The sequence below is a fragment of the Pseudophryne corroboree genome, chromosome 1 (assembly GCF_028390025.1).
Source record: "Pseudophryne corroboree isolate aPseCor3 chromosome 1, aPseCor3.hap2, whole genome shotgun sequence".
Lineage (NCBI taxonomy): Eukaryota > Metazoa > Chordata > Amphibia > Anura > Myobatrachidae > Pseudophryne > Pseudophryne corroboree.
The window spans coordinates 709,154,933-709,180,904 of record NC_086444.1 but is presented as its reverse complement, the minus strand read 5'-3'; the positions used below and the strand labels follow the sequence as shown (position 1 = coordinate 709,180,904).

The window sequence follows — 25,972 nt, the reverse complement described above, 5'->3', positions numbered from 1 at the left end:
GTTCAATTGTCTCAAACGTTCGTTGTAAATAAACCCCTCATTGTTTTATAAGAATTTTTTTAGTCTCTTAAAGTATTTTACTACCTATGGTCGCTTTGATCTTATTTGCTCTTTCCAATATATATATATATATATATATATATATATATATATATATATATATATATATATATATATATATATATATTACATGTGATCCGGCTCTCCTTGTAGCAAACTCAATACCGGGTGCCTCCGTGGTAGATAATATACACAGACCGCAGACGCGGCACTGTTGGTGACTATACCAATAAGTCTCTCAGACAGGCAGTGTGAAAAAGACAACGTTTCAATGCCGGTTTAATCAGGCATTTTCCTCAGGTAGCCAGGGATTTACCAGAAGGGGACGTTTTGTATGACGGTCTATGTACTATGTGTCATACACCTCCTAGTCTGTCCGCAGCTCCTGGGTCTACTCAGGAGCTACCCTGGGCTGCGATCACTAACCTACTGGGTACTCTGGTAGAACGCTTTACGCCCTCTATGGGACCACCTGTGCCACTACAGCCACATATTGTCGCTATGGTTAATCCGCCTTGGGCGGAAAATTTGTCTAACCAACTGCAGCAAATAAATCAGTCCCTGGTTAGACAGAAAGCTACCCCAGGTCACTCCCGTGCCTCTGGGTCATCTAAGCGGGCTACTCCTCCTCACAGTCCACATACCTCTCTGATGTTTCATCTGAAGAGGAGGGGGAGCATAGGGTCCTGTCACACTGAATCTGGTGTTACTGATGAAGAGTCTCCCTTGCAGATTGATGTCCCTGCCTTAGTGGTTGCTATTAAACAAATCCTACAAATCTCTGATGATGAGGATTCCACTACTGTGGCAAAGAAAAGAGATATGTTTAAACGAGAGAAGGTGGTTAAAACTCTGTTGCCCCACTCTGACCATTTAGTGGACATCAGACAGGAACCCTGGTCTACTCCAGGGAAGAAATTCCCTTTGCCTAAACGGGCCTTGGCTAGCTATCCTCTCCCTACAGAGTTATGTAGCAAGTGGGAAAATTTACCGCCAGTGGATTCTCACGTCACCCGCCTTGTGGTGTCGTCCACTCTGCCTGTCACCACTGTCACCTCACTGAAGGAACCGACAGATAAGCGTGTGGAGGGATGCCTGAAATCTATATACTCCCTTACAGGAGCTGTGCATAGGCCCACTATAGCTGCCTCCTGGGCTGCTAAAGGTTTTGAAGCATGGGTTCAGGCATTAGCGTAAGAGCTGCCCGAGGATATTTCTGACAATGCCAGACAGTACCTGTCTCACATTACCAGATATTTCTGACAATGCCAGACAATACCTGTCTCACATTACCATAGGCGGGCTATTACATTCAGGAGGCGTCCTCTGAGGCAGGTGTGTTGGCGGCCAAGGTATCGACTACGTCTGTATTGGCTCGCCGTATTCTGTGGTTGAGGTCATGGAAAGTGGACCTAGACTCCAAAAAGACCTTGGAGGTACACCCCTTTACTGGGGACAATTTGTTTGAGGAAGACCTTTAATACAATTGTGTCTGAGTTAGCAGCTGCTAAGACTTCTTTTCTCCCAAATACCAATCCTTCTGCAAGAAGGCAAAAGATACCACTTTTCGTTCATTTCGGCTTCAAGGGAAAGCAAAAGGTCAGGCATACTCGAAACAGTCTTGTGCTCTCAAAACCACAAGCCAAAAGCCAAACAGTCCTGAGCAGCCCATCAGCCTGCTTCTAAACAAGACAAGTCTACTGCATGATAGGGTGCACCTCCCCATGGGGGATCCCAGGGTGGGAGGCCGACTTCTACAGTTCACCCAGGTCTGGTTAAAGACGCATGGGTGCTGGAAGTTGTCTGTCACTGGTACGCTGTCTCTTTCAAGAGACGTCCCCAGTTTTGCACCACGGTTCTACCTTCGGATCCGTTAAAGGTGCAAGCTTTGCAAACAATTGTCCGTTCTCTCCTGAGTACAGGAGTGGTTGTGCCGGTATCTCAGTCCCAGAGAGGCAGAGGTTATTACTCGACCCTGTTTCTAGTCCTGAAACCAAATGGGTCATTCCAGCCTATACTCAACCTCAATTCCCTGAACAAGTTTCTGAGAGTGTCCAGGTTTTGTATGGAAACACTGCACTCAGTTGTACTGGCTATGGAACCCGAAGACTATATGGTAACCCTGGATATACAGGATGCATGCCTGCATATACCTATTGCCGTGTCTCACCAGCAGTTTCTGTGGTTTGCTATTAGCGACCTACATTATCATTTCCAGGCTCTATGATTTGGACTGGCCACGGCTCTTTGGATCTTTACCAAGGTCATGGCCGTTATGACGGCCTATCTCCGTCGCTAGGGGATCAGAGTCCTGTCGTATATCTGGACGACCTGCTGACTCTTGCAAATTCCCACGATGCCCTCCTCAGTCATCTGCAACTGACGGTAAACTTCCTGCAAGCCCTCAGGTGGTTTATCAATTGTAAGAAGTCCTCGCTGGTCCCAGCTCTGAGCATGGTGCACCTGGGAGTACTTCTGGACACACACAATCAACGACTGTTTCTGTCTTCAGAAAAGGTCCTGAGGCTTCAGGACAGGATAATATGCTTCCTTTGTCGCCCCAGAGTGTCAATATACTCGGCGAGGCAAGTACTTGGACTGATGGGGTCGGCATTCGACATGGTAGAGTACGCTCAATTTCATTCACCCCCACTACAGAGGTTAATCCTTTCCAAATAGGACGGCCAGCCTCAACGGATCAGATCTCAGATGATCGCTTTAACTCCGGAGGTTCGTCTGTCGCTGACCTGGTGACTACAGGACTAGCGATTAAATAGGGGCCGTCCCTTCTGGATCCCCGACTGAATCCTGCTGACAACAGATGCTAGTCTGAGGGGATGGGGAGCGGTGTTGGAGCAACACTCATTTCAGGATTGCTGGATCAAGGAGGAATCACTCCTCCCAATAAACATTCTGAAGTTGAGGGCGGTGTTCAATGCATTATCTCTTGCCCTGCCTCTGGTACAGAACAGGCTTGTTCAAGTACGGTCAGACAATGCTACCATGGTGGCATACATAAACCATCAAGGCGGCACTCAAAGCCACATGGCAATGGTGGAAGGGTCAAAAATCCTTTGTTGGGCGGAACGCCTTTGGCCAGCCATATCGGCAGTGTTCATTCCGGGTGTCCTAAACTGGGAATCGGACTTCCTCCGTCGCCAGGACGTGCACGCCGGAGAGTGGAGTCTTCATCCAGAAGTCTTTCCACTCCTTATGGACAGATGGGGCCTACCAGACGTAGACCTCATGACGTCTCGACACAATCACAAGGTACCGGTCTTCAGATCAAGGACAAGGGATCCTCAAGCAGCGTTTGTGAACGCACTGGCGGTTCCATGTAACTTTCGGCTGCCCTACATGTTCCCTCCAGTGTCACTCCTGCCCAGGGTACTGCAGAAATTCAAATAAGGAGGAATACCACATCTAGTCGCTCCAGCGTGGCCTCGAAGGCATTGGTTCTCAGACCTGCATTGTCTATCGACAGAGAGACCACTTCTACTTCCTCAGCACCTGCAACTTCTCGTACAGGACCTTTGTCTTTACCCAGACCAGGCCAGACTGGCTTTGACGGTGTGGCTCTTGAAGCATCACTCCTGAGGGCCAAAGGATTTTCTGAGGCAGTTATCCAGACTATGTTGAAAGCCCACAAACCGGCATCTGCCTGGATTTATTACAGGGTCTGGAATTCTTACTTCACCTGGTGTGCTAATAAGAATTATGATGTTTATTGATTCAGAATGTCCAGAATCCGGCTTTTCTGCAACAAGGCCTTTTACCTAGGTCTTCGTCTGGCTACCCACAAGGTTCACATATCTGCTTTGTCGGTATGGTTTCAGAGTAAAATTGTGTGTATTCCTGACGTTCATACTTTCACTCAGGGTGTCCTTCGGATTCAGCCTCCCTATATCCCTCTGGTGGCTTCATGGGATCTGGCCTTAGTCCTGAATGCCCTGCAAGAGTCTCCAATTGAACCTCTTGAGTCAGTGGACCTGAAATGGCTTACGGCCAAGGTCCTGTTCTTGATCGGCCCGCCGTGGCGCGTCCGCAGAACAATTGTGCAAGGCGGCTACGTGGTCCTCAGTGAACACGTTTCTTAGGTTCTATGCCTTTGATACTTCTCATACCCGCTAAGGCACGTCCCCTCCCTTGAGAAACTGCTTTAGGACATCCCCGATGTTTTCCTGTGTAAACCAATGTATCCTGCTGCATAAAAGGAGTGTTATGGTAGACTTACCATGGTTAACACTCCTTCAGCGAGGTACATTGGTTCCACAGGGCGCCCACCCTGACGAACCTCGCTTCTATGGGTTTGTATGGCATTAGCCGCTGGTATCTTCTCCTGTCGTGAGAATGTGGTTCTGTGTGACTTACATCTGCGTTCTCTCTTGCCTGCTCCTGCATTTGACTGGTTAACGAAACTGAGCTCCAGTGCCTGGAGGCGGGGTTTATAGAGTTGGCCCCAATGCATCCTGGGACAGCCTAAAGCTTTAGCCTGTTGGTGCCTCTGGATCAAAAGGCACTCTACACCCCAATGTTTTCCTGTGGAACCAATGTACCTTGCAGAAACACTCCTTTTTCCTGGGGTTTTAAAACGCATAGGACAGAAACCTGTGTCAAACATATCCCCCGTATACAACCATACCAGAGCTTTTTATCACACATACATACACACACATATAATACGTTGTACCCTTTGCTGTGAAGGACAGGTGTCAAGCATTACCGTGGGTCTGCCATGACCACAATAGTTATCTCTCCCTAATATGCCACATGAAACATTCCTTTTGTAAAGACCTTTGTAATACATGATGGAATTTCCTGGACTATGATCAGCCATTTGGAATTGCAATTATTTCTGTTTTTCAAAAATAAAATGGGGGGGGGGTGGATCTGTGCTAAAAATAAAAAACTATTCTGAATATTACACAAACCCTATGGAATTTGCAACTATTAATATGAGTGATTGGATTACTCTTTATTGTTTGTATATAATTTAGATTTTTATAGAGTGTAATATTCACTTAATTATCATCTTTTTTTCATGATCTTCTGAAAAGAATCTGATCTTGTGAGATTTATTTTATCAAAGTCTAACTATAGTTTATTATGTGATAGGTTCTAGAAAATAGAACAAAGGACTCCAAAATGGAGATGGACGTACTGGAGAATATGCAGGAACTGATTGAGCTGAACCAACGTCAGGCCAGTGTTGACTTTGAGTCCATGTTGGGTCGTTACAAAGAGACAGAAGAAGAAATCAAGAGGAGACAGGAAGATGAAGATGAGAAAGAGATGAGGTATTTGTTTTAATGAAAGACAATAATACAGATTGTATATCTTTTTTGTCTTTTGGGCACTTTAATATACAAGACTGTGTTATGCTACACTCATAATTTTAGGGCAATGCTGGCTGAAAAAAGGAGGATACTAGTTGTAGACTCTGACTCTGATGAAGAGTTTACCTCGGCTACACCTACACAACTGGCAAACATCAACCCAACTGAAATCCTAACTGAGGTGATTCATTCTTCATTTCTTGATACTTGATCCTAACTTGTATATTTTGGCTAATATGTGCTAGTTTTATTTTAACATTTCATGTTTTGTGGGCAAGCATAACATAGGACACAAATGTTTTTTTAATTGAGAATTTGTTGTTTATACATGGCCAACCAGTTTTCACATTTTATCAATGTAGTCGTTTCACTACATTGGGCACACACACCACTATCACACTTAATTCTGGAGCCTAGAGAAATGAAGACACCCTGGTTTGAAATAAAGTTTTATCTTTCAAACTACATTTTCCCATACAAACTATTGTCTGGTAATCCATGTGATCATCGGACAATAACCCCAACACTGCAGAAAAATCATGGCATTCAGGGATGGGGAAGATCCCACCCACCTTGGCTTCCATGAATGGCCCTGCATTTGACGATCTGACAACATTAACCAGCACTACAGATAACATATGTTTTCGATAGATGGGGGCGAGAACTACGTCTGCCACATCATCTCATAATAACCCAAACACATGTTAAGGCTTCCTTGCTTGAAAGTTGGGAGTCTCCTCTTTTAAACGATTTACCCAATAGCAGTTATTGATTCACTACAGTAGTTATTGATTCACTGCACAAAAGAATCACATTTTACGCAGCTGCAGACTGCAGTCACTATAATATTACTGTTCCTAAAGAGCTTCACTAGGATTAATACTGAGATTAATCAGTGACGCAAGGCTGACAAAACTCGTGTAACTTATAACATAGAACCATTTCAAAGATCCTCCACTGACCCACCTGTTAAAATTGAAGGGGAAGAGAAAAAGCAACAGCACAGAATGTGGAGGTGATACCACACATCTCTCATCAAGCACCCATCTGGAATGGAGGGAGTTAGGGGTAACCTAGTTTCAAAATGAATGACAGACAGCAAGGTGAAAGAGGGAGAAGGAGGGTAAGAGTATTGCATTAGAAGGTAAAGGAAAGGCAAGAGCAGTGAAGAAATATACGTTATGGTAAGAACTTACCATTGATAACGGTATTTCTCCTATGTCCACAGGTTTCCACAGGAAAACAATGGGATATGATGGAGCGACAGCGGATTGGCACTAAACGATCACAAGCTTTCAGTCCTCCCAGGATGCAACGGGGCCCGTCCATATATCCCCGCCCACTGGCTCAGGCAAATCAATTGGATTCCAAAGCATTTAGGCAGGAGCATTATGTAGAACCCTATTCAGGCGAGAAGAACACACATGCACACCCTTCCATGCAAGAGGGAAGAGTTTAGTGAGTATAAAGATCCTCAAATCAGGTGCGTCAGGGTGGGATCCCTGTGGAAACCTGTGGACATAGGAGAAATACCGTTATCAACGGTAAGTTCTTACCATAACTTATATTTCTCCGGCAGGGTCCACAGGTTATCCACAGGATAACAATAGGATTTCCCAAAGCAAATTTTAGTGGTGGGGACGCTCCTGATTAGACAGGAGAACTTTACCCCCGAATTCAGCGTCATGAGAGGCAAAAGTATCCAAGGCATAATGTCTAATGAATGTGTTCATGGAAGACCATGTGGCTGCCTTACATATCTGTTCTGCTGAAGCACCATGTTGTGCTGCCCATGAAGGACCTACCTTACGAGTAGAGTGAGCAGAGACATTAGCCGGAACAGGGAGATCAGCTCGAGAGTATGCTTCTGAAATCGTCATCCGAAGCCATCTTGCTAGCGTCTGCTTAGTAGCAGGCCATCCCCTCTTGTGAAATCTGTAGAGAATGAAGAGAGAATCTGTCTTTCTGATGGCACTGGTACGATCCACGTAGATTCTTAATGCTCGGACTACGTCCAGTGACGCTTCTCCCGTAGAAGGTCCCGATACCTGAAAAGCCGGGACTACAATTTCTTCATTAAGGTGGAATTTAGATACCACCTTAGGAAGATAACCAGACCTAGTTCTCAGAACTGCTTTTTCTGGATAAAAAATCAGAAAAGGAGATTTACATGACAGCGCTCCTAAATCTGATACTCTTCTAGCTGATGCCATAGTCAGTAGAAAGAGAACTTTAGCTGTGAACCATTTAAGATCCACTTTATCGAGTGGTTCAAATGGAGCACCTTGAAGGGCTTTGAGAACCAGACTTAAATCCCAAGGCACTGCAGGAGGAACAAAAGGCGGTTGAATGCGCAGCATTCCCTGGAAAAAAAGTATGCACATCCTGTAAATTTGCAATTTTCTTTTGAAACCATACAGTAAATGCTGATACTTGTACTCTCAAGGAAGCCACCTTCAGTCCCTTATCCATTCCTGCCTGAAGGAAATCTAAGACCCTGGATACTCTAAAAGATTTTGGGTCCATACTTTTTTCACTGCACCAATGAATATAGGCTTGCCATATTCGGTGATAAATGCGAGCTGAGGAGGGTTTCCCTGCTCTGAGCATAGTTTGAATTACCTGTTGTGAGAATCCTCTTGACTTCAGGATAGAGGTTTCAACAGCCACGCCGTCAAAGACAGTCGATCCGGATGCCTGTGATAACACGGACCCTGCATCAGTAGATCTGGACGTTGAGGGAGCAGAATTGGCGTTTCCATCGACATCCTCTGCAGATCTATGTGCCAATGCCTTCTGGGCCAAGCCGAAGCTATTAGAATCACGGCACCCTTTGCTTGCTTTATTTTTCTCACCACCCTGGGTAACAGGGTGAATGGAGGAAACAGATAAGCCAGATGAAAGTCCCATTTCACTGACAAAGCGTCCACAAAGATCGCTCTGGGATGCTTTGTTCTTGACCCATATACGGGTACTTTGTTGTTCAGATGGGATGCCATGAGATCTGTCTCTGGCAAACCCCACTTGTCTACTAGAGTCTGGAAGACCTCCGGGTGTAGAGCCCATTCGCTTGCTTGAATGGTGTGTCGACTGAGAAAGTCCGCTTCCCAGTTTAGGACTGTTGGAACGAACACTGCGGACAATGTTGGAAGATGGAGTTCTGCCCACTTTAGTATGAGACTTACCTTCTTCATTGCTTTTTGGCTGCGAGTTCCTCCCTGATGGTTGAGGTACACTACTGCCGTTACATTGTCCGATCGGATCTGGACTGGTTTTCCTTGCAACTTTCTTCTGTGGTCCACTGTCCCTGGAACCATAATTTCCCGGACACTGCTCCCCAGCCCTGAAGACTGGCATCTGTTGTCAGGATCTCCCAATCTGATATAGAAACGGGTCTCCCTTTGTCTAGATGGGATATCTGCAGCCACCAGGCTAATGACTTTTTTACCTTTACTGTAAGTACCATCGTCTGTTTCTTTATTGTCTGATGTATTCCATTCCATCTGGCCAGAATCAGACGCTGCAGAGGTCTTGAGTGGAATTGAGCATACTCCACCATGTCGAATGTTGACACCATCAAACCCATCACTCGCATTGCTGCGTGAATTGATATTGCTTGACTGTGTAACAACTCCTGAGTCATTAATTGCACCTTGGACATCTTGTTCCAAGGTAAAAATATTTTCTGCAGACCTGAATCCAATACAGCCCCCAAGTGAATCATCCGTTGTGACGAAATCAGAGATGACTTTGTCCAATTTATGAGCCATCCGTGCTTCTGTAGACAAGTTATTGTCTGTTGGAGATGGCTCAAGAGCAGTTCCTGGGATTTTCCCAGGATTAACAGAACGTCGAGGTGTGGCAAAATTCTTATCTCCTGCTTGCGGAGATAAGCTACCATAACCACCATAATCTTGGTAAATACTCTGGGGGCTGTGGCTAACCCAAAGGATAATGCCTGGAACTGAAAATGTTGCTGGAGGATGGCAAACCTGAGGTAACACGGATGAGACAATGCTATAGGAACATGCAGGTAAGCATCCTGTATATCCAGAGATACCATGTAATCCCCTGGTTCCATGGCCAAAACTATGGAGCGTAACTTCTCCATGTGGAACCGTGGTACCCAAATGTATTTGTTTAACATTTTGAGATCGAGAATGGGCCGGTACGACCCATTTGGCTTCCGACTCTTTCCCATATGCGTGTAAGACGCTGTTAGGAAAGATCACTCAGAAAACATAGTAAGACTATAAAAATAAATTAAGAAAGCTTAGGGCTGCCAAAAACAGCAGCCCTGTGACCATGGTCTGGCTCCTGCCGCATCAAACAAAAAACTGATTTGCCTGAGCCAGTGGGCGAGGATATATGGATGGGCCCATTGCATCCTGGGAGGGCTGAAAGCTTGTGATCGTTTGGTGCCAATCCGCTGTCGCTCCATCATATCCCATTGTTATCCTGTGGATAACCTGTGGACCCTGCCGGAGATAGAAGGATTAAGCAAGGGAATTGGGGAATATTGGGGGTAATTCTGAGTTGATCGCAGCAGGATTTTTGTTAGCAGTTGGGCAAAACCATGTGTACTGCAGGGGGGGGCAGATATAACATGTGCAGAGAGAGTTAGATTGGGGTTGGTGTGTTCAATCTGCACTCTAAATTGCAGTGTAAAAATAAAGCAGCCAGTATTTACCCTGCACAGAAACAAAATAACCCACCCAAATCTAACTCTCTCTGCACATGTTATATCTGCCTCCCCTGCAGTGCACATGGTTTTGCCCAACTGCTAACAAAAATCCTGCTGCGATCAACTCAGAATTACATTGTACAATAGAGTAGGGTTAACAGAGAATTTACATTAAAAACACACCACCCAACCATATAATTCATTGAATTCATATTTATAACTATATTCAGAGGTTTATCCATGCTCAAAACGTGCACATAACATTGTGAAGAATTGATTTTTAGATTTAAAAAAACATTGACCGAATGTAGACATAATATATGAAGAAAAAAGTTGTTCTATATGATTGGTTAAACTTTAATTCAAATTGCTTTATTCTAACTAAAGGAAACCATAGTGAATTAACTCAAATTATCCTTATTACTGTTTCATATATGCTTGCCTAATAATAGGGATACACTTTTTCAATGGGAATAAAGGTGGTAATTCTGAGTTGATCGCAGCAGGAACTTTGTTAGCAGTTGGGCAAAACCATGTGTACCGCAGGGGAGGCAGATATAACATTTGCAGAAAGAGTTAGATTTGGGTGGGTTATTTTGTTTCTGTGCAGGGTAAATACTGGCTGCTTTATTTTTACACTGCAATATAGATTGCAGATTGAACACCCCCCCACCCAAATCTACTCTCTCTGCACATGTTATATATGCCCCCCCTGCAGTGTATATGGGGGTTATTCTGAGTTGATCGCAGCAGGAACTTTGTTAGCAGTTGGGCAAAACCATGTGCACTGCAGGGGAGGCAGATATAACATGTGCAGAGAGAGTTAGATTTGGGTGTGGTGTGTTCAATCTGCAATCTAAATTGCAGTGTAAAAATAAAGCAGCCAGTATTTACCCTGCACAGAAACAAAATAACCCACCCAAATCTAACTCTCTCTGCAAATGTTATATCTGCCCCCCCTGCAGTGCACATGGTTTTGCCCAACTGCTAACAAAATTCCTGCTGCGATCAACTCAGAATTACCCCCAAAGTGCCATCTTCAGTTTGTACAATACAGCTCAATATAAAAGAATGTAAACACCAATAAAATATATATTTAAAAAAACTAAATTCATAAGACACAGTGTCAACATTTGCAAAAGAAAGCTCCATTACATAACCAGTTTTACTATAAGTGAATATACATTTCTAAGACATTTTATATTCAATTTCAATCTATGAATATTTTTTAATGCTACTGCTCTGGAAATAACACCTCAGGATGGCATTGTGTTACAGGATTGCTTGGTAAATTGGCTCCTCCAATAGAAGTTATCGCCAGTGTTAACGTTATTAATATACATGACTGTTAAAATGAAAGTATCCCTACTCAGGGTACCCTGGAGCGAGTTCTATGGTTCGTTGTCACTAGATGGTGATACAAATCACTTGAAGAACACATCAGTTTGTTAGGCAACATTTTACTGAAAATGGGACATCCACCCCTTTTTTCAGACATCTTGGAAGTCCCAATCACCGAACCTGAACCCATGCGACCTTTGGTGTGGTATTTTTTTTTTTTAAACTAGGTGTTTCAGGAACATTGTCATACCCTGTCAGATTTGAAAGGCAGCAGTAGACATTATGTGCTGTTTATTCCACATGACACATTACTATCTGCTATACAAAATGCAGTAATTCCAATGTTAACTGTGGTTGATCAAAATAGAGGACATATTAAAGAACTGCAGCGCTGTTCAAGTGATTTGCATCTTCACAACGCGACCTGGTTACAAAGTAACTTCTGTAATAACTTTTTAAATAAATGGATAGCTTCATTACGAGCCATAGTGTTGCAGAGTGCTCTAAGTAGGAATACTTTCATTTGAACAGCCCTGTAAAGGACATCATAAAAATAATTCCATTCTTCTTCAATAACACCTGTTTTCTCCAGCAGAACCCCTTAGCTGCCAACTGACAGTGGCTGATCATTCTATGATCATACTAGACTATTCCCCCTCTGAATATAAGTGAACACCTAGAATATTTGCGTGTTCTAGAATGTTCCAATAGTTTCCCATATGCACACTTTATGGCTAAGTAACCTATTTATTATTATCTTAAAAACCAGAGCCAATTCGAAAAATTGTAAAAATTCATTTTTGAATTCCGCAACTTCAGAATGTCCTAAATGTGTTCAAATATACTTGTGAACTAAACTTTTTTTTTTATTATTTTGTGTGTGTGGGTAAGGGGAGGGTAATTTAGCTCCTAAGTACAAAAACGACCTTTTTATGGTTTTCTTGCTGCTCAGGTAGGTGAACAATATGTACTCAATATCCTTACAGATGTCCCATATTTTAACTTTGAGCCTACTTTACATTTTTTATTCAACTTTAATGACAGCTTGGCATTTGCAGTGTATTGTGCATTCACATGAAGAAATTACGTGTCTCAATAGTGTTTTCATCCACAGATCTCGAACACCAAGAAGAAGCATTGTGGTGAATTACCCGAGAGCAATAACCAGAAACCTAACCGTCGTCAGCTACTTTCAGGCCTTGTAAGAAAGCAGCAGAAGGTTGCAGTAACTGGCACACATACTGTGACTCCTACCAATAATACAGATGCAGAAAAGGCTGCTACTCATGTTACAGATACAGCGGACCAATGTGAAACAATATTGCAAAGCACAGGTACCAATCCCAACTGCACGCTGACTTGTTTTATAACAATGTCAGGTTACTTTTACTTTTGTATAATTGGGACACTGTTTTATTCTACAGATTTGGGAACATTGTTCATAAGTATTTGTATTCCTGATGACTGTAAATCTCAATGTAAACTTATCACATCCCTGTGTTACTTTTAAATATATCATCTAAATAATTCAAGTATACTTTAGGGGGTATCCTATTAACCTTTGTCTGTTTTTGACCAATAAAAACGGCCTGATCTTGCGATGTATGACAGTTTGTCATTAACGCGGTATCCAATTAGAATCCAGTTTCATCATCTGAAAATGGATCCCCAATTGCACGATAACACACGGGATTCGGGATAAGTTCCTGATTCCATATGTTATCATGGATTCGGTGGCGGCTTTTCAAGAATTATGGCATGCAAACCATAATGCCTGATAAGTGCCGGCATCGGGGCTAATTGGCTAGCCCTTGGCAATACAATTAACCACCGTCAATGACTGCGGATAATTGTATACCTCCCAGATAGTGTCCAAATCAAACAAAATTTGTTATGTTTTTTGTTTTTATTTTACTATGTATTTTGCTATTTCCTCCCTATGCCATGCTGTCTGTTGAATTTTGCATAGACAGTTGCTGGACAGGCTATAAATATTATAAAGACATTCCTGTTCTTTCACTTTGTTGATTATAAATATTATGCACTTCACCCCCCCTTTAGTGTTGAACAGAACCAACAGTAATAAACACACTTTCAATTTTTATTTTCTGTACTTCAGCAATGTACAGTAACAAAAACAGATGCTCATGTACCTGCATTGGTGTATATTGTTCTAGCATTTGAGAGCATATAGAAGTGTCCATGTAATAACACTACCAAGCAAAGTACGCAATTTATTTTTCTGAAGTGACCATGTGCTAAATACTCAGCAGTGCCCATCTGATCACCATCCAGAAGTGCCTATATTCTAATATACTAGCCAGAAGCACCCAGATGATGATACACCATTCATGAGAGTCCACATGATTATTCACCGGCCAAAGTTGTGACGTTTAATATGGACTTGATTTCATGATTATCTCAGAAACTAGAGCCAATTCTAAAAAAAAAAGAACATTTTTTTTTACTTTTTGAGTTCAAGATTATATTTATATGTACGGAATTCCACAACTAGAGAAAAATGGGGTTGGCATATCTTGAGCCGCGGGGGAGGCAAACAATTGATGCTTAGAATGATTTTGGGAGACTCCTTAGTCCAAGGTTCATTGAGTTAAAATAGGTAACTAATAAAGGGGTTGATAAACTTGTTACCATATGCAATAAACCACAGCTCAAAAAATGTAAAGGTTAATCCTGCACCCATTGGTAATTGCTATGCAAGTTTTCTCACCTCTACAATCTTCCAGCCAGGGCTGTCCTTTCAAATAAGCTCATTGGGCAGTTGTCCAAGGGCCCAGGAGTATAAGGGCCCTAGGCTGATAGCTGAGGGTCCCCTTTTTCCAGGGGTATCAGATTTTTGAAAATCGGCCCTGGGGAACGGAGATATCCAACTTCAAACAGTAATCCCCATCCAAGCCTGTTAATTGCTCTTCCTAGCCAGATATCTCATGAGATTTTCTGAGGGTATACCCCTAAAGATGGGACTATCTACTTTGGTAGACACTGGTAGCTTGTCTATACTATGCCTAGAACCAGAGATATTAGCCTTCCAGCAGCTGGTCCCTGCTCCAGTTCCATATGCCTGGTATGCAGCTTTATATATTCGTCGGTAGATTGCTTTGGCTCCTAAACACTGATCCCCAAGTCCCCAGTACCTCCTGAAAGGTGGGACTCTCTAATTTTTATCCCATTGTAAGGTAAGAAATCTATTTCCAGGAACTGGAAATATCTGCAGTCAAGCCAGCTGTCCTCCCACCGGAAAATGATGAATATTAATCCCACTCCACTATCCACCCCTCCCCTGCGTATTTAGCACCCCTACCACCCTGGAAGTTATGTACCGGGGCCCCTTCATTCAGCCCGGTATCCGGTCTTTGGGTCGACAGCACTTACCACTGTTGGTCGACATGCATTAGGTCGACATGGCAAAGGTTGACATGAGTTTTTGACATTTTTGAACCTTCATACTTTACGATCCACGTGGACTAAAGCATGGCGAGGGCGAGAGCCCGCTGTGGGACCCTTATATTAGGCTCGCACTATATTACAAATTGCCTTGCATCTATCTTCTGCATTTAGTTTTAGGCTGTGTGCTGGTTCCTGCTCTCTGAGTCTCTCCACACATACTAGGCTGGGCAAACTTGCTTGTACCTGTGTCTCTGTGTATGTTTGTGGGTGTTTGATGTTACTTGTCAGCATGGTAAAGAAAGCTGTGTGTAATGTTAGTCTCACCAGGTTTTCTCCCTCCCCTGCAGATTCTCTCATGTGTGAGCAATGCAGTCAGCCTTTACAAGACAGTGGGGCTTCAGGGGGTGATTTGCAGGAGCCAGCTTGGCTGAGTTCTATTAAAACTACGATGGCTGACATGTCCAAAGAAATAACTACTGCTAGACAGAAAAGGCAGCAGTTACAACACTATATGGCTGCTCTGACTAAAGATAGGGCAGAAGCAGACGTGTTCCCCCTAATATCACATACATTACCCCAATAGAGGGGGTTACATGACATCCTCTCGGAATCCGAGGAGGAGGTGCCAGAAGTGGAAGAGGGTGTTGGAATCGAATACTGAGATGGATGAATCCTCTGCTGCACAGGGTGTAGAGACACTTATCATTGCTATAAGGGATGTCCTACATATCCCTGGGTCTGAGACAGATGTGCAGCGGTCTTTTTTCTCTAACGTCCTAGTGGATGCTGGGGACTCTGTAAGGACCATGGGGAATAGACGGGCTCCGCAGGAGACTGGGCACTCTAAGAAAGAATTAGTACTACTGGTGTGCACTGGCTCCTCCCTCTATGCCCCTCCTCCAGACCTCAGTTAGAATCTGTGCCCGGAAGGAGCTGGGTGCATTTTAGTGAGCTCTCCTGAGCTTGCTATTAAGAAAGTATTTTAGTTAGGTTTTTTATTTTCAGAGAGCTTCTGCTGGCAACAGACTCTCTGCTACGTGGGACTGAGGGGAGAGAAGCAAACCTACTAACTGCGGCTAGGTTGCGCTTCTTAGGCTACTGGACACCATTAGCTCCAGAGGGTTCGAGCACAGGAACTTAACCTTGGTCGTCCGTTCCCAGGGCCGCGCCGCCCTCCCCCTGGCAGAGCCAGAAGACAGAAGCCGGCGGGTGAAGCAAGAAGACGTAAAAATCGGCGGCAGAAGACTCCTGTCTTCACATGAGGTAGCGCACAGCACTGCAGCTGTGCGCCATTGCGCCCACACTAACCCACACACTCCGGTCACTAGGGTGCAGAGCGCAGGGGGGGGGGGGGGGGGGGAGACGCCCTGGGCAGCAATTGAGTACCTCCTGGCAAAAGCAGCATATATACAGCTGGGCACTGTATATATGCATGAGCCCCCCGCCATTTTTTACACCAAATCGCGGGACAGAAGCCCGCCGCTGAGGGGGCGGGGCTTCTTCCTCAGCACTCACCAGCGCCATTTTCTCTCCACAGCTCCGCTGAGAGGAAGCTCCCCAGGCTCTCCCCTGCAGACTCACGGTAGAAAGAGGGTAAAAAGAGAGGGGGGGCACATAAATTTAGCGCAATAATCATATATACAGCAGCTACGGGGTAAACACTAAGTTACTGTGTGATTCCTGGGTCATATAGCGCTGGGGTGTGTGCTGGCATACTCTCTTTCTGTCTCTCCAAAAGGCCTTGTGGGGGTCCTGTCCTCATATAGAGCATCCCCTGTGTGTGTGGTGTGTCGGTACGCTTGTGTCGACATGTTTGACGAGGAGGGCTATGTGGAGGCAGAGCAGGTGCAGATGAATGAGGTGTCCCCGCCGACGGCGCCGACACCTGATTGGATGGATATTTGGAAGGTGTTAAATGATAATGTAAACTCCTTGCATAAAAGGTTGGATAAAGCTGAAGCCTTGGGACAGTCGGGGTCTCAGCCCATGCCTGATCCTACAGCGCAGAGGCCGTCAGGGTCTCAGAAGCGCCCACTATCCCATATTGTTGACACAGATATTGACACGGATTCTGACTCCAGTGTCGATGGCGATGATGCAAAATTGCAGCCTAAAATGGCTAAAGCCATCCGCTACATGATTGTAGCTATGAAGGATGTATTGCACATATCAGAGGTAAACCCTGTTCCTGACAAGAGGGTTTATATGTTTGGGGAGAAAAAGCAAGAGGTGACTTTTCCCCCTTCACATGAGTTAAATGAGTTATGTGAAAAATCTTGGGATTCTCCTGATAGGAAAGTGCTGATTTCCAAAAGGTTACTTATGGCGTACCCCTTCCCGCCAACGGACAGGATGCGCTGGAAATCCTCCCCTAGGGTAGACAAAGCTCTGACACGCTTATCTAAGAAGGTGGCCCTGCCGTCACAGGATACGGCCTCCCTAAAGGATCCTGCGGATAGGAAGCAGGAAGGTATCCTGAAGTCTGTTTATACACATTCAGGTACCATACTGCGGTCGGCAATTGCGTCGGCCTGGATGTGTAGTGCTGTAGCAGCATGGACAGATACTCTGTCTGAGGAACTGGATACCTTGAACAAGGATACTATTTTACTGACCCTGGGGCATATAAAAGACGCTGTCCTATATATGAGGGATGCCCAGAGGGACATTTGCCTACTGGGCTCTAGAATAAATGCAATGTCGATTTCTGCCAGAAGGGTCCTGTGGACTCGGCAATGGACAGGTGATGCCGACTCTAAAAAGCACATGGAGGTTTTACCCTATAAGGGTGAGGAATTGTTTGGGGACGGTCTCTCGGACCTAGTTTCCACAGCTACAGCTGGGTAGTCAAATTTTTTGCCCTATATTCCCTCACAGCCTAAGAAAGCACCGTATTACCAAATGCAGTCCTTTCGATCACAAAAAGGCAAGAAAGTCAGAGGTGCATCCTTTCTTGCTAGAGGCAGGGGTAGAGGAAAGAAGCTACACCATACAGCTAGTTCCCAGGAACAGAAGTCCTCCCCGGCTTCCACTAAATCCACCGCATGACGCTGGGGCTCCACAGGTGGAGCCGGGAGCGGTGGGGGCGCGTCTCCGAAAATTCAGCCACCAGTGGGTTCGCTCACAGGTGGATCCCTGGGCTATACAGATTGTGTCTCAGGGATACAAGCTGGAATTCGAAGTGATGCCCCCTCACCGTGACCTGAAATCAGCCCTGCCTGCTTCCCCCATAGAAAGGGAAGTAGTGTTAGCGGCAATTCACAAATTATATCTCCAGCAGGGGGTGGTACAGGTTCCCCTCCCTCAACAGGGAAGGGGTTACTATTCCACATAGTTTGTGGTTACGAAACCGGACGGTTCGGTCAGACCCATATTGAATTTAAAATCCCTGAACATTTACCTGCAAAGGTTCAAGTTCAAGATGGAATCGCTCAGAGCGGTCATTGCAAGCCTGGAAGAGGGGGATTTTATGGTGTCTCTGGACATAAAGGATGCTTACCTGCATGTCCCCATTTATCCACCTCATCAGGAGTACCTCAGATTTGTGGTACAGGACTGTCATTACCAATTCCAGACGTTGCCGTTTGGTCTCTCCACGGCACCGAGAATATTTACCAAGGTAATGGCGGAAATGATGGTGCTCCTTCGAAAGCAAGGTGTCACAGTTATCCCATACTTGGACGATCTCCTCATAAAGGCGAGGTCCAGAGAGCAGTTGCTGATCAGCGTAGCACACTCTCAGGAAGTGTTGCAACAGCACGGCTGGATTTTGAATATTCCAAAGTCGCAGCTGTTCCCTACGACTCGTCTGCCCTTCCTGGGCATGATACTGGACACGGACCAGAAGAAGGTGTTTCTCCCGGCGGAGAAGGCTCAGGAGCTCGTGACTCTGGTCAGAGACCTCTTAAAACCAAAACAGGTGTCGGTGCATCACTGCACGCAAGTCCTGGGAAAGATGGTGGCGTCATACGAAGCCATTCCCTTCGGCAGGTTCCATGCGAGGACCTTTCAGTTGGATCTGTTGGACAAGTGGTCCGGATCGCATCTTCAGATGCATCGGCTGATCACCCTATCCCCCAGGGCCAGGGTGTCTCTTCTGTGGTGGCTGCAGAGTGCTCACCTTCTCGAGGGCCGCAGGTTCGGCATACAGGACTGGGTCCTGGTGACCACGGATGCAAGCCTCCGCGGATGGGGGGCAGTCACTCAGGGAAGAAACTTCCAGGGGCTGTGGTCAAGTCAGCAGGCTTGTCTGCACATCAATATCCTGGAACTAAGGGCCATATACAACGCCCTGAGTCAAGCGGAGCCTCTGCTTCGCAACCAACCGGTGCTGATTCAGTCAGACAACATCACTGCAGTGGCTCATGTAAACCGCCAGGGCGGCACAAGAAGCAGGGTGGCGATGGCGGAAGCCACCAGGATTCTTCGTTGGGCGGAGAATCACGTGCAAGCACTGTCAGCAGTGTTCATTCCGGGAGTGGACAACTGGGAAGCAGACTTCCTCAGCAGGCACGACCTCCACCCGGGAGAGTGGGGACTTCATCAAGAAGTCTTCACACAGATTACAAATCGATGGGAACTGCCACAGGTGGACATGATGGCATCCCGCCTCAACAAAAAGCTACAAAGGTATTGCGCCAGGTCAAGAGACCCTCAGGCGATAGCTGTGGACGCACTAGTAACACCGTGGGTGTTCCAGTCGGTCTATGTGTTTGCTCCTCTTCCTCTCATACCCAAGGTGCTGAGAATCGTAAGAAAAAGAGGAGTGAGAACAATACTCATTGTCCCGGATTGGCTAAGAAGGACTTGGTACCCGGAACTGCAAGAAATGCTCACAGAGGACCCATGGCCTCTGCCTCTCAGACAGGACCTATTGCAACAGGGGCCCTGTCTGTTCCAAGACTTACCGCGGCTGCGTTTGACGGCATGGCGGTTGAACGCAGGATCCTAGCGGAAAAAGGCATTCCGGATGAAGTTATTCCTACGCTAATAAAGGCTAGGAAGGATGTGACAGCAAAACATTATCACCGTATATGGTGAAAATATGTTGCTTGGTGTGAGGCCAGGAACGCCCCTACAGAGGAATTCCAGCTGGGCCGGTTCCTGCACTTCCTACAGTCAGGAGTAACTATGGGCTTAAAATTGGGGTCCATAAAGGTCCAGATTTCGGCCCTATCCATTTTCTTTCAAAAGGAACTGGCTTCACTTCCTGAGGTTCAGACGTTTGTTAAGCAAGTGCTGCATATTCAGTCCCCTTTTGTGCCACCAGTGGCACCTTGGGATCTTAACGTGGTGTTGAGTTTCCTATAATCTCACTGGTTTGAGCCACTTAAGACCGTGGAGTTAAAATATCTCACGTGGAAAGTGGTCATGCTATTGGCCTTAGCTTCGGCTAGGCGTGTGTCAGAATTGGCGGCTTTGTCATGTAAAAGCCCCTATCTGGTTTTCCATATGGACAGGGCAGAATTACGGACTCGTCCGCAATTTCTGCCGAAGGTGGTGTCATCTTTTCATTTGAACCAACCTATTGTGGTGCCTGCGGCTACTCGTGACTTGGAGGATTCCAAGTTGCTTGATGTAGCCAGGGCTTTGAAGATTTATGTAGCCAGGACGGCTGGAGTCAGGAAAACTGACTCGCTGTTTATCCTGTATGCATCCAACAAGCTGGGTGCTCCTGCTTCAAAGCAAACTATTGCTCGCTGGATCTGTAACACGATTCAGCAGGCTCATTCTGCGGCTGGATTGCCGCATCCAAAATCAGTGAAAGCCCATTCCACAAGGAAAGTGGGCTCTTCTTGGGCGGCTGCCCGAGGGGTCTCGGCATTACAGCTTTGCCGAGCAGCTACTTGGTCGGGTTCAAACACCTTTGCTAAGTTCTACAAATTTGATACCCTGGCTGAGGTGGACCTTGTGTTTGCCCATTCGGTGCTGCAGAGTCATCCGCACTCTCCCGCCCGTTTGGGAGCTTTGGTATAATCCCCATGGTCCTTACGGAGTCCCCAGCATCCACTAGGACGTTAGAGAAAATAAGATTTTACTCACCGGTAAATCTATTTCTCGTAGTCCGTAGTGGATGCTGGGCGCCCGTCCCAAGTGCGGACTTTCTGCAATACGTGTATATAGTTATTGCTTAATAAAGGGTTATGTTATGTTGGCATCCGTTGTTTGATGCTCTGTTGTTGTTCATACTGTTGACTGGGTAAGTTTATCACAAGTTATACGGTGTGATTGGTGTGGCTGGTATGAGTCTTACCCTGGATTCCAAAATCCTTTCCTTGTAATGTCAGCTCTTCCGGGCACAGTTTCCTTAACTGAGGTCTGGAGGAGGGGCATAGAGGGAGGAGCCAGTGCACACCAGTAGTACTAATTCTTTCTTAGAGTGCCCAGTCTCCTGCGGAGCCCGTCTATTCCCCATGGTCCTTACGGAGTCCCCAGCATCCACTACGGACTACGAGAAATAGATTTACCGGTGAGTAAAATCTTATTTTTTTCTCTTTGCAGAAAAAAGTACTGGTCACGTTTCTTGATTCAAAGGAATTGGATGATCTTTTTAGGGAGCCATGGGCTACTCCTTACAAGAAATTCCAGGTGACCAAGAAGTTGCTGGGCGCTTTTCCTTTTGCTCAGAAGGGGCGTAAACTCTTGGAGACTCCGCCTGATGTTGATGCTTCGGTATCACGCCTGTCCAAAAAGACACTGCTTCTGGTTCCAGGGGCTACATCCTTAAAGGAACCTGCAGACCGAAAAATAGAGACCACTCTAAAATCTATGTTTCAGCAGGGGCCTCTCAAAGGCCTGTTATTGCAGGATGTTGGGTGACTCACACAATACATATTTGAGCAGGTAACCTTCAAGAGGGCCTCACTGGGGATAAGTCCCTGGCTGAAATGGTGACAGTTATTCAATATATTCAGGAATCTGCCAGTTTCCTCTGTGAGGCAATAAAAGGGATTGGCATTATTAATGATCATACCTCTACCATGGCGGTTTCCGTATGCAGGGCATTTTGGTTATGGCAGTGGGTGGCGGACGCAGAGTCTAAATGGAGTGTGAAAGCCTTACCATTCACATGTGATTGGCTGTTTGGAGGTGAGTTAGACACTTGGATTTCGATGGCTACCGCTGGAAAGTCCACATACCTCTCATCTGCAGCTCCACCGGCTAGACATTCTTACACCGGGTCTTCCCTGCAGTCCTTTCGGTCTGTACGGTTTAAAGGAAAGGCCAGAGGTGCTTCAAATGCGGCACAAGGCTCTGTCTCCTCCAAGCCCTCAGCATGACTGTGTTCGTCCGCTCCTGGGGGATCTCAGGGCGGGAGCTCGTCTGAGATTCTTCAGCTCTATTTGGAACAGCTCCTGCCAGGATGCCTGGGTAAAATACCAGAACTCTCAGGGCTACAAACTGGAGTTCAAGAGTTCTCCACCTCACTGGTTTTTCAAATCGGGATTACAGACTTCAGAAGACTTGCACCTCACGCTACAGGAGGCCGTTCAGAAATAGGCTCTGACCCAGGTCATTGTTCCTGTGCCACTGCAACAAAGGGGCGAAGGATACTATTTTAGCCTTTTTGTGGTGCCAAAACTGGATGGTTCAGTGAGGCCCATTTTGAACCTCAAATCGTTAAACCCATATCTGCGGGTTTTCCGGTTCAAAATGAAGTCTCTGAGCGCAGTGATCTCGGACCTGAAGGAAGGGGAGTTCTTGGTCTCTCTTGACATAAAGGACGCTTACCTCCATATTCCGATATGGCTGCCTCATCAGGCCTACATCAAGTTTGCTCTGCTGGAGGACCACTACCAGCTCCAGGCGTTACCTTTCGACCTCTCCATGGCCCCAAGGGTCTTCACCAAAGTGATAGCGGAAATTATGTTCCAGCTCAGGATTCAGGGTGTGAACATTGTACCCTACCTGGACGATCTGCTGATAAAAGCGAGATCAGATGAAATTCTAGTGGACAGCATCTGCCGCACAACATCCCTGTTGTCACGCCATGGTTGGATTCTGAACTTTCAGAAGTCCAACCTCGAACCGACCCAACGTCTCCAATTCCTCGGAATGATCCTGGACACGGTGGCTCATAAGGTCTTCCTTCCTGCGGACAAAGCAATGGCACTTCAGGAGTTGGTTCGAGACGTTCTGCGTCCAAACCGGGTCTCGGTACATCTTTGCACATGTCTGCTGGGAAAGATGGTGGCCTCCTTCGAGGCCATTCCATTTGGCAGATCCCATGCAAGGACATTTCAACTGGATCTCCTGAAGAAATGGTCATGTTCGCATCTGCAGATGTACCAGATCATGCGTCTGTCACCGCAGGCCAGAATTTCTCTCCTGTGGTGGTTGTGGTATCCGGACTTCAGGTCGACACCACATAGGTCGACACGCCTTAGGTCGACACCTGAAATAGGTCGACATGGACAAAAGGTCGACATGAGTTTTTCACCTTTTTTCAATTTTTTTTTTTTTACCTTTTCATACTTTACGATCCACGTGGACTACAATTGGGAATGGTAACCTGCCCGAAGCATGGCGAGCGAACACGGTGCACTAATTGGGGTCCCCGGTCACATTACGGAGAAAACTACACCAAAAAAACTCATGTCGACCCTTTTCCATGTCGACCTTGTTCAGGTCGACCTTTTGTCTGTGTCGACCTATTTTTCAGGTGTCGACCTAAGGGGTGTCGACCAAGTGGTGTCGACCCTGTGTCCCAGACCCGGTGTTTGCAACCCTCCAACCTCTTGGACGGGAGAAGCTTCGGCATCCAGGATTAGATTCTCTTGACCACAAACGCGAGCCTTCACGTCTGGGTAGCTGTCACCCAAGGGGCTCAGTTCCAGGGCAGGTGGTCAAGCCTCGAAGACAGTCTGCCAGTAAACATTCTGGAACTCGGAGCCATCTACAATGCTTTACTCCAAGCATCTCCTCTGCTTCAAGGTTGAGCCATTCAGGTTCAGTCGGACAATGCCACGGCTGTGGCATTCGTCAATCGGCAGGGAGGGACAAAAAGCAGGGCCTACATGCGGTAGGTTTCTAGGATCCTACTCTGGGTAGAAAGGAATGCAATGGCAGTCTCGGTTATATTAATTCCGGGAGTGGATAACTGGGAGGTAGATTTCCTCAGTCGTCACGACTTACGCCTGGGAGAGTGGGATCTCCATCCGCAGGTATTTCGACAAGTCACAGCCCAGTGGGGCTGCCCGCAGATCGAACTGATGGCCTCTCAACTCAGCAACAAGCTTCTGTGCTATTGTTTCAAGGCGAGGGACCCTCTGGCAGTGGCTGTGGACACGCTGATAACACCGTGGAATTACCGGCTGGTGTACCTGTTTGCTCCGATTCCGTTGCTCCCCAGGGTTCTAAAAAGAATCCGAAGAGAGGGAGTTCAGGCAGTTCTCATTGCCCCCGATTGCCCTCGAAGAGTGTGGTATGCGGATCTTCTGGCCATGACTGTAGAAGACCTCTGGCCTCTTCTACTAAGAAAGGATCTTCTTCAGCAAGGGTCATTCATCTACCTGGACTTACGGCGGCTTTGTTTGATGTCATAGCGGTTGAGCGGAACCTTCTAGCTGAGAAGGGAATTCCAGTAAAATTCATCTCCACCATGATTCAAGCCAGGAAGGCTGTCAAGTCGAAGCATTACCACCATATCTGCAAACGATACGTTTCCTGGTGTGAGGGCCGGAAGTATCCGACAGCGGATTTTCACTTGGGACTCTTTTTGCTTTTCTTGCAGGCTGGTGTAGATATGAGCCTACGATTGGGCTGCATAAAAGTTCAGATCTCGGCCTTGTCCGTTTTCTTTCAGAAGAAATTGTCTTCTTTGCCTGAAGTCCAGACGTTCCTGCAGGGTGTCCTGCGCATCCAGCCTCCATTTGTGCCGCACACGGCACCTTGGGACCTAAACGTGGTTTTGTCCTTTCTACAGTCCTCTTGGTTTGAACCTCTGGTGTCAGTTGAGGTCAAGTATCTTACATGGAAGACGGTTATGCTATTGGCCTTGGCTTTGGCTTCTGCTAGACGTGTTTCAGAACTTGGTGCTTTGTCCTGCAGAAGTCCCTACCTGGTCTTTCATGAGGACAGAGCGGAACTCCGGTCTCATCAACAGTTCCAGCCTAAGGTGGTTTCTGCATTCTGCCTGAATCAGCCTATTGTGGTTCCAGCGGCTTTGACCTCTTCCTCAATTCCTGAGTTCTTGGATGTGGTACGAGCCCTGACAATTTATGTCAAGAGTACAGTTGCTGTCCGGAAATCTCATTCCCTCTTTGTGCTGTATGCACACAAGAAGGGGTGTCCTGCTTCAAAGCAGTCTGTTGCCCGTTGGATTAGGCTTACTTTTCAACAGGTCTACACTTAGGCGGCCCTGCCTACTCCTCAGTCTATCAAGGCCCACTCTACCAGGTCGGTGGGTTTTTGCTGTGCTGCTGCCCATGGCTTCTCAGCTCTGCAACTGTGCCGGGCTGCTACCTGGCCAGGGACAAACAAGTTTGTCAAATTCTACAGGTTTGATACCCTGGCTACAGAGGATGTCCAATTTGGTCTTATGGTGCTGTAGGCATCTCAGCATGTTCCCACCCATACTGGGAGCTTTGGGACGCCTGCCTTTGTGCTTCGACTGTTCCTGCAAGTTTTGTTCTTGTGTGAACGTTTCCATCAGTTGTTGCTGTTTCTGGTTTTGCTTGCCGTTGCTAGTCTGTTTGTTATGCTGTGTGCTGGTTCGTTAATTTCACCACTGGTTGTATTGTCATGCTTCCTCCTCTCAAGTATGTCAATCTCCTTCGGGCACAGTTTTCCTAGACTGAGCTGTGATAGAGCGGAGGAGCCAGCACAACCTGTTTGAAGAAATTTAAAGTGCACCAGTTTCTTTGGACCCCACCTATACCCCATTGTACTAAGTGTCCCTAGTATCCCTTATGAACTACGAGAAAAGGATTTACCAGTAGGTAATTAAAATCCTATTTTTTTGGTTCAACCTTACCAGTGTTGCTTTCATATTTTGGTTGGGATTATTGTCCTGCAGTTTGTTTTACAGTATATACCTGTATTTTGCACCATTCATCAGTCTTTTAACCTTTTTAATGTTTCACAGATAGAGGTTAATTAAAAGTAGTTTGTTAGGGTAAGAGCTTTCGTCTGTGTAAACTTG

At 46.1% G+C, this 25,972-nt stretch overlaps 1 protein-coding gene across 2 annotated transcripts in view; it reads left to right on the top strand.

The window, feature by feature from the left end:
- The window catches only part of YJU2 (YJU2 splicing factor homolog), a 120,298-nt gene that overhangs the window by 56,747 nt on the left and 37,579 nt on the right, over window positions 1–25,972 (top strand). For both annotated transcript variants that reach the window (XR_010175790.1, XM_063914913.1), the window contains exons 5-7: window positions 5,176–5,357; window positions 5,460–5,577; window positions 12,536–12,755. Coding sequence is in view for 1 of the 2 variants with exons in the window: in XM_063914913.1 (XP_063770983.1) it covers window positions 5,176–5,357; window positions 5,460–5,577; window positions 12,536–12,755 (520 nt within the window). In the remaining variant the exon portion in view is untranslated. The remainder of the gene's footprint in view (window positions 1–5,175; window positions 5,358–5,459; window positions 5,578–12,535; window positions 12,756–25,972) is intronic.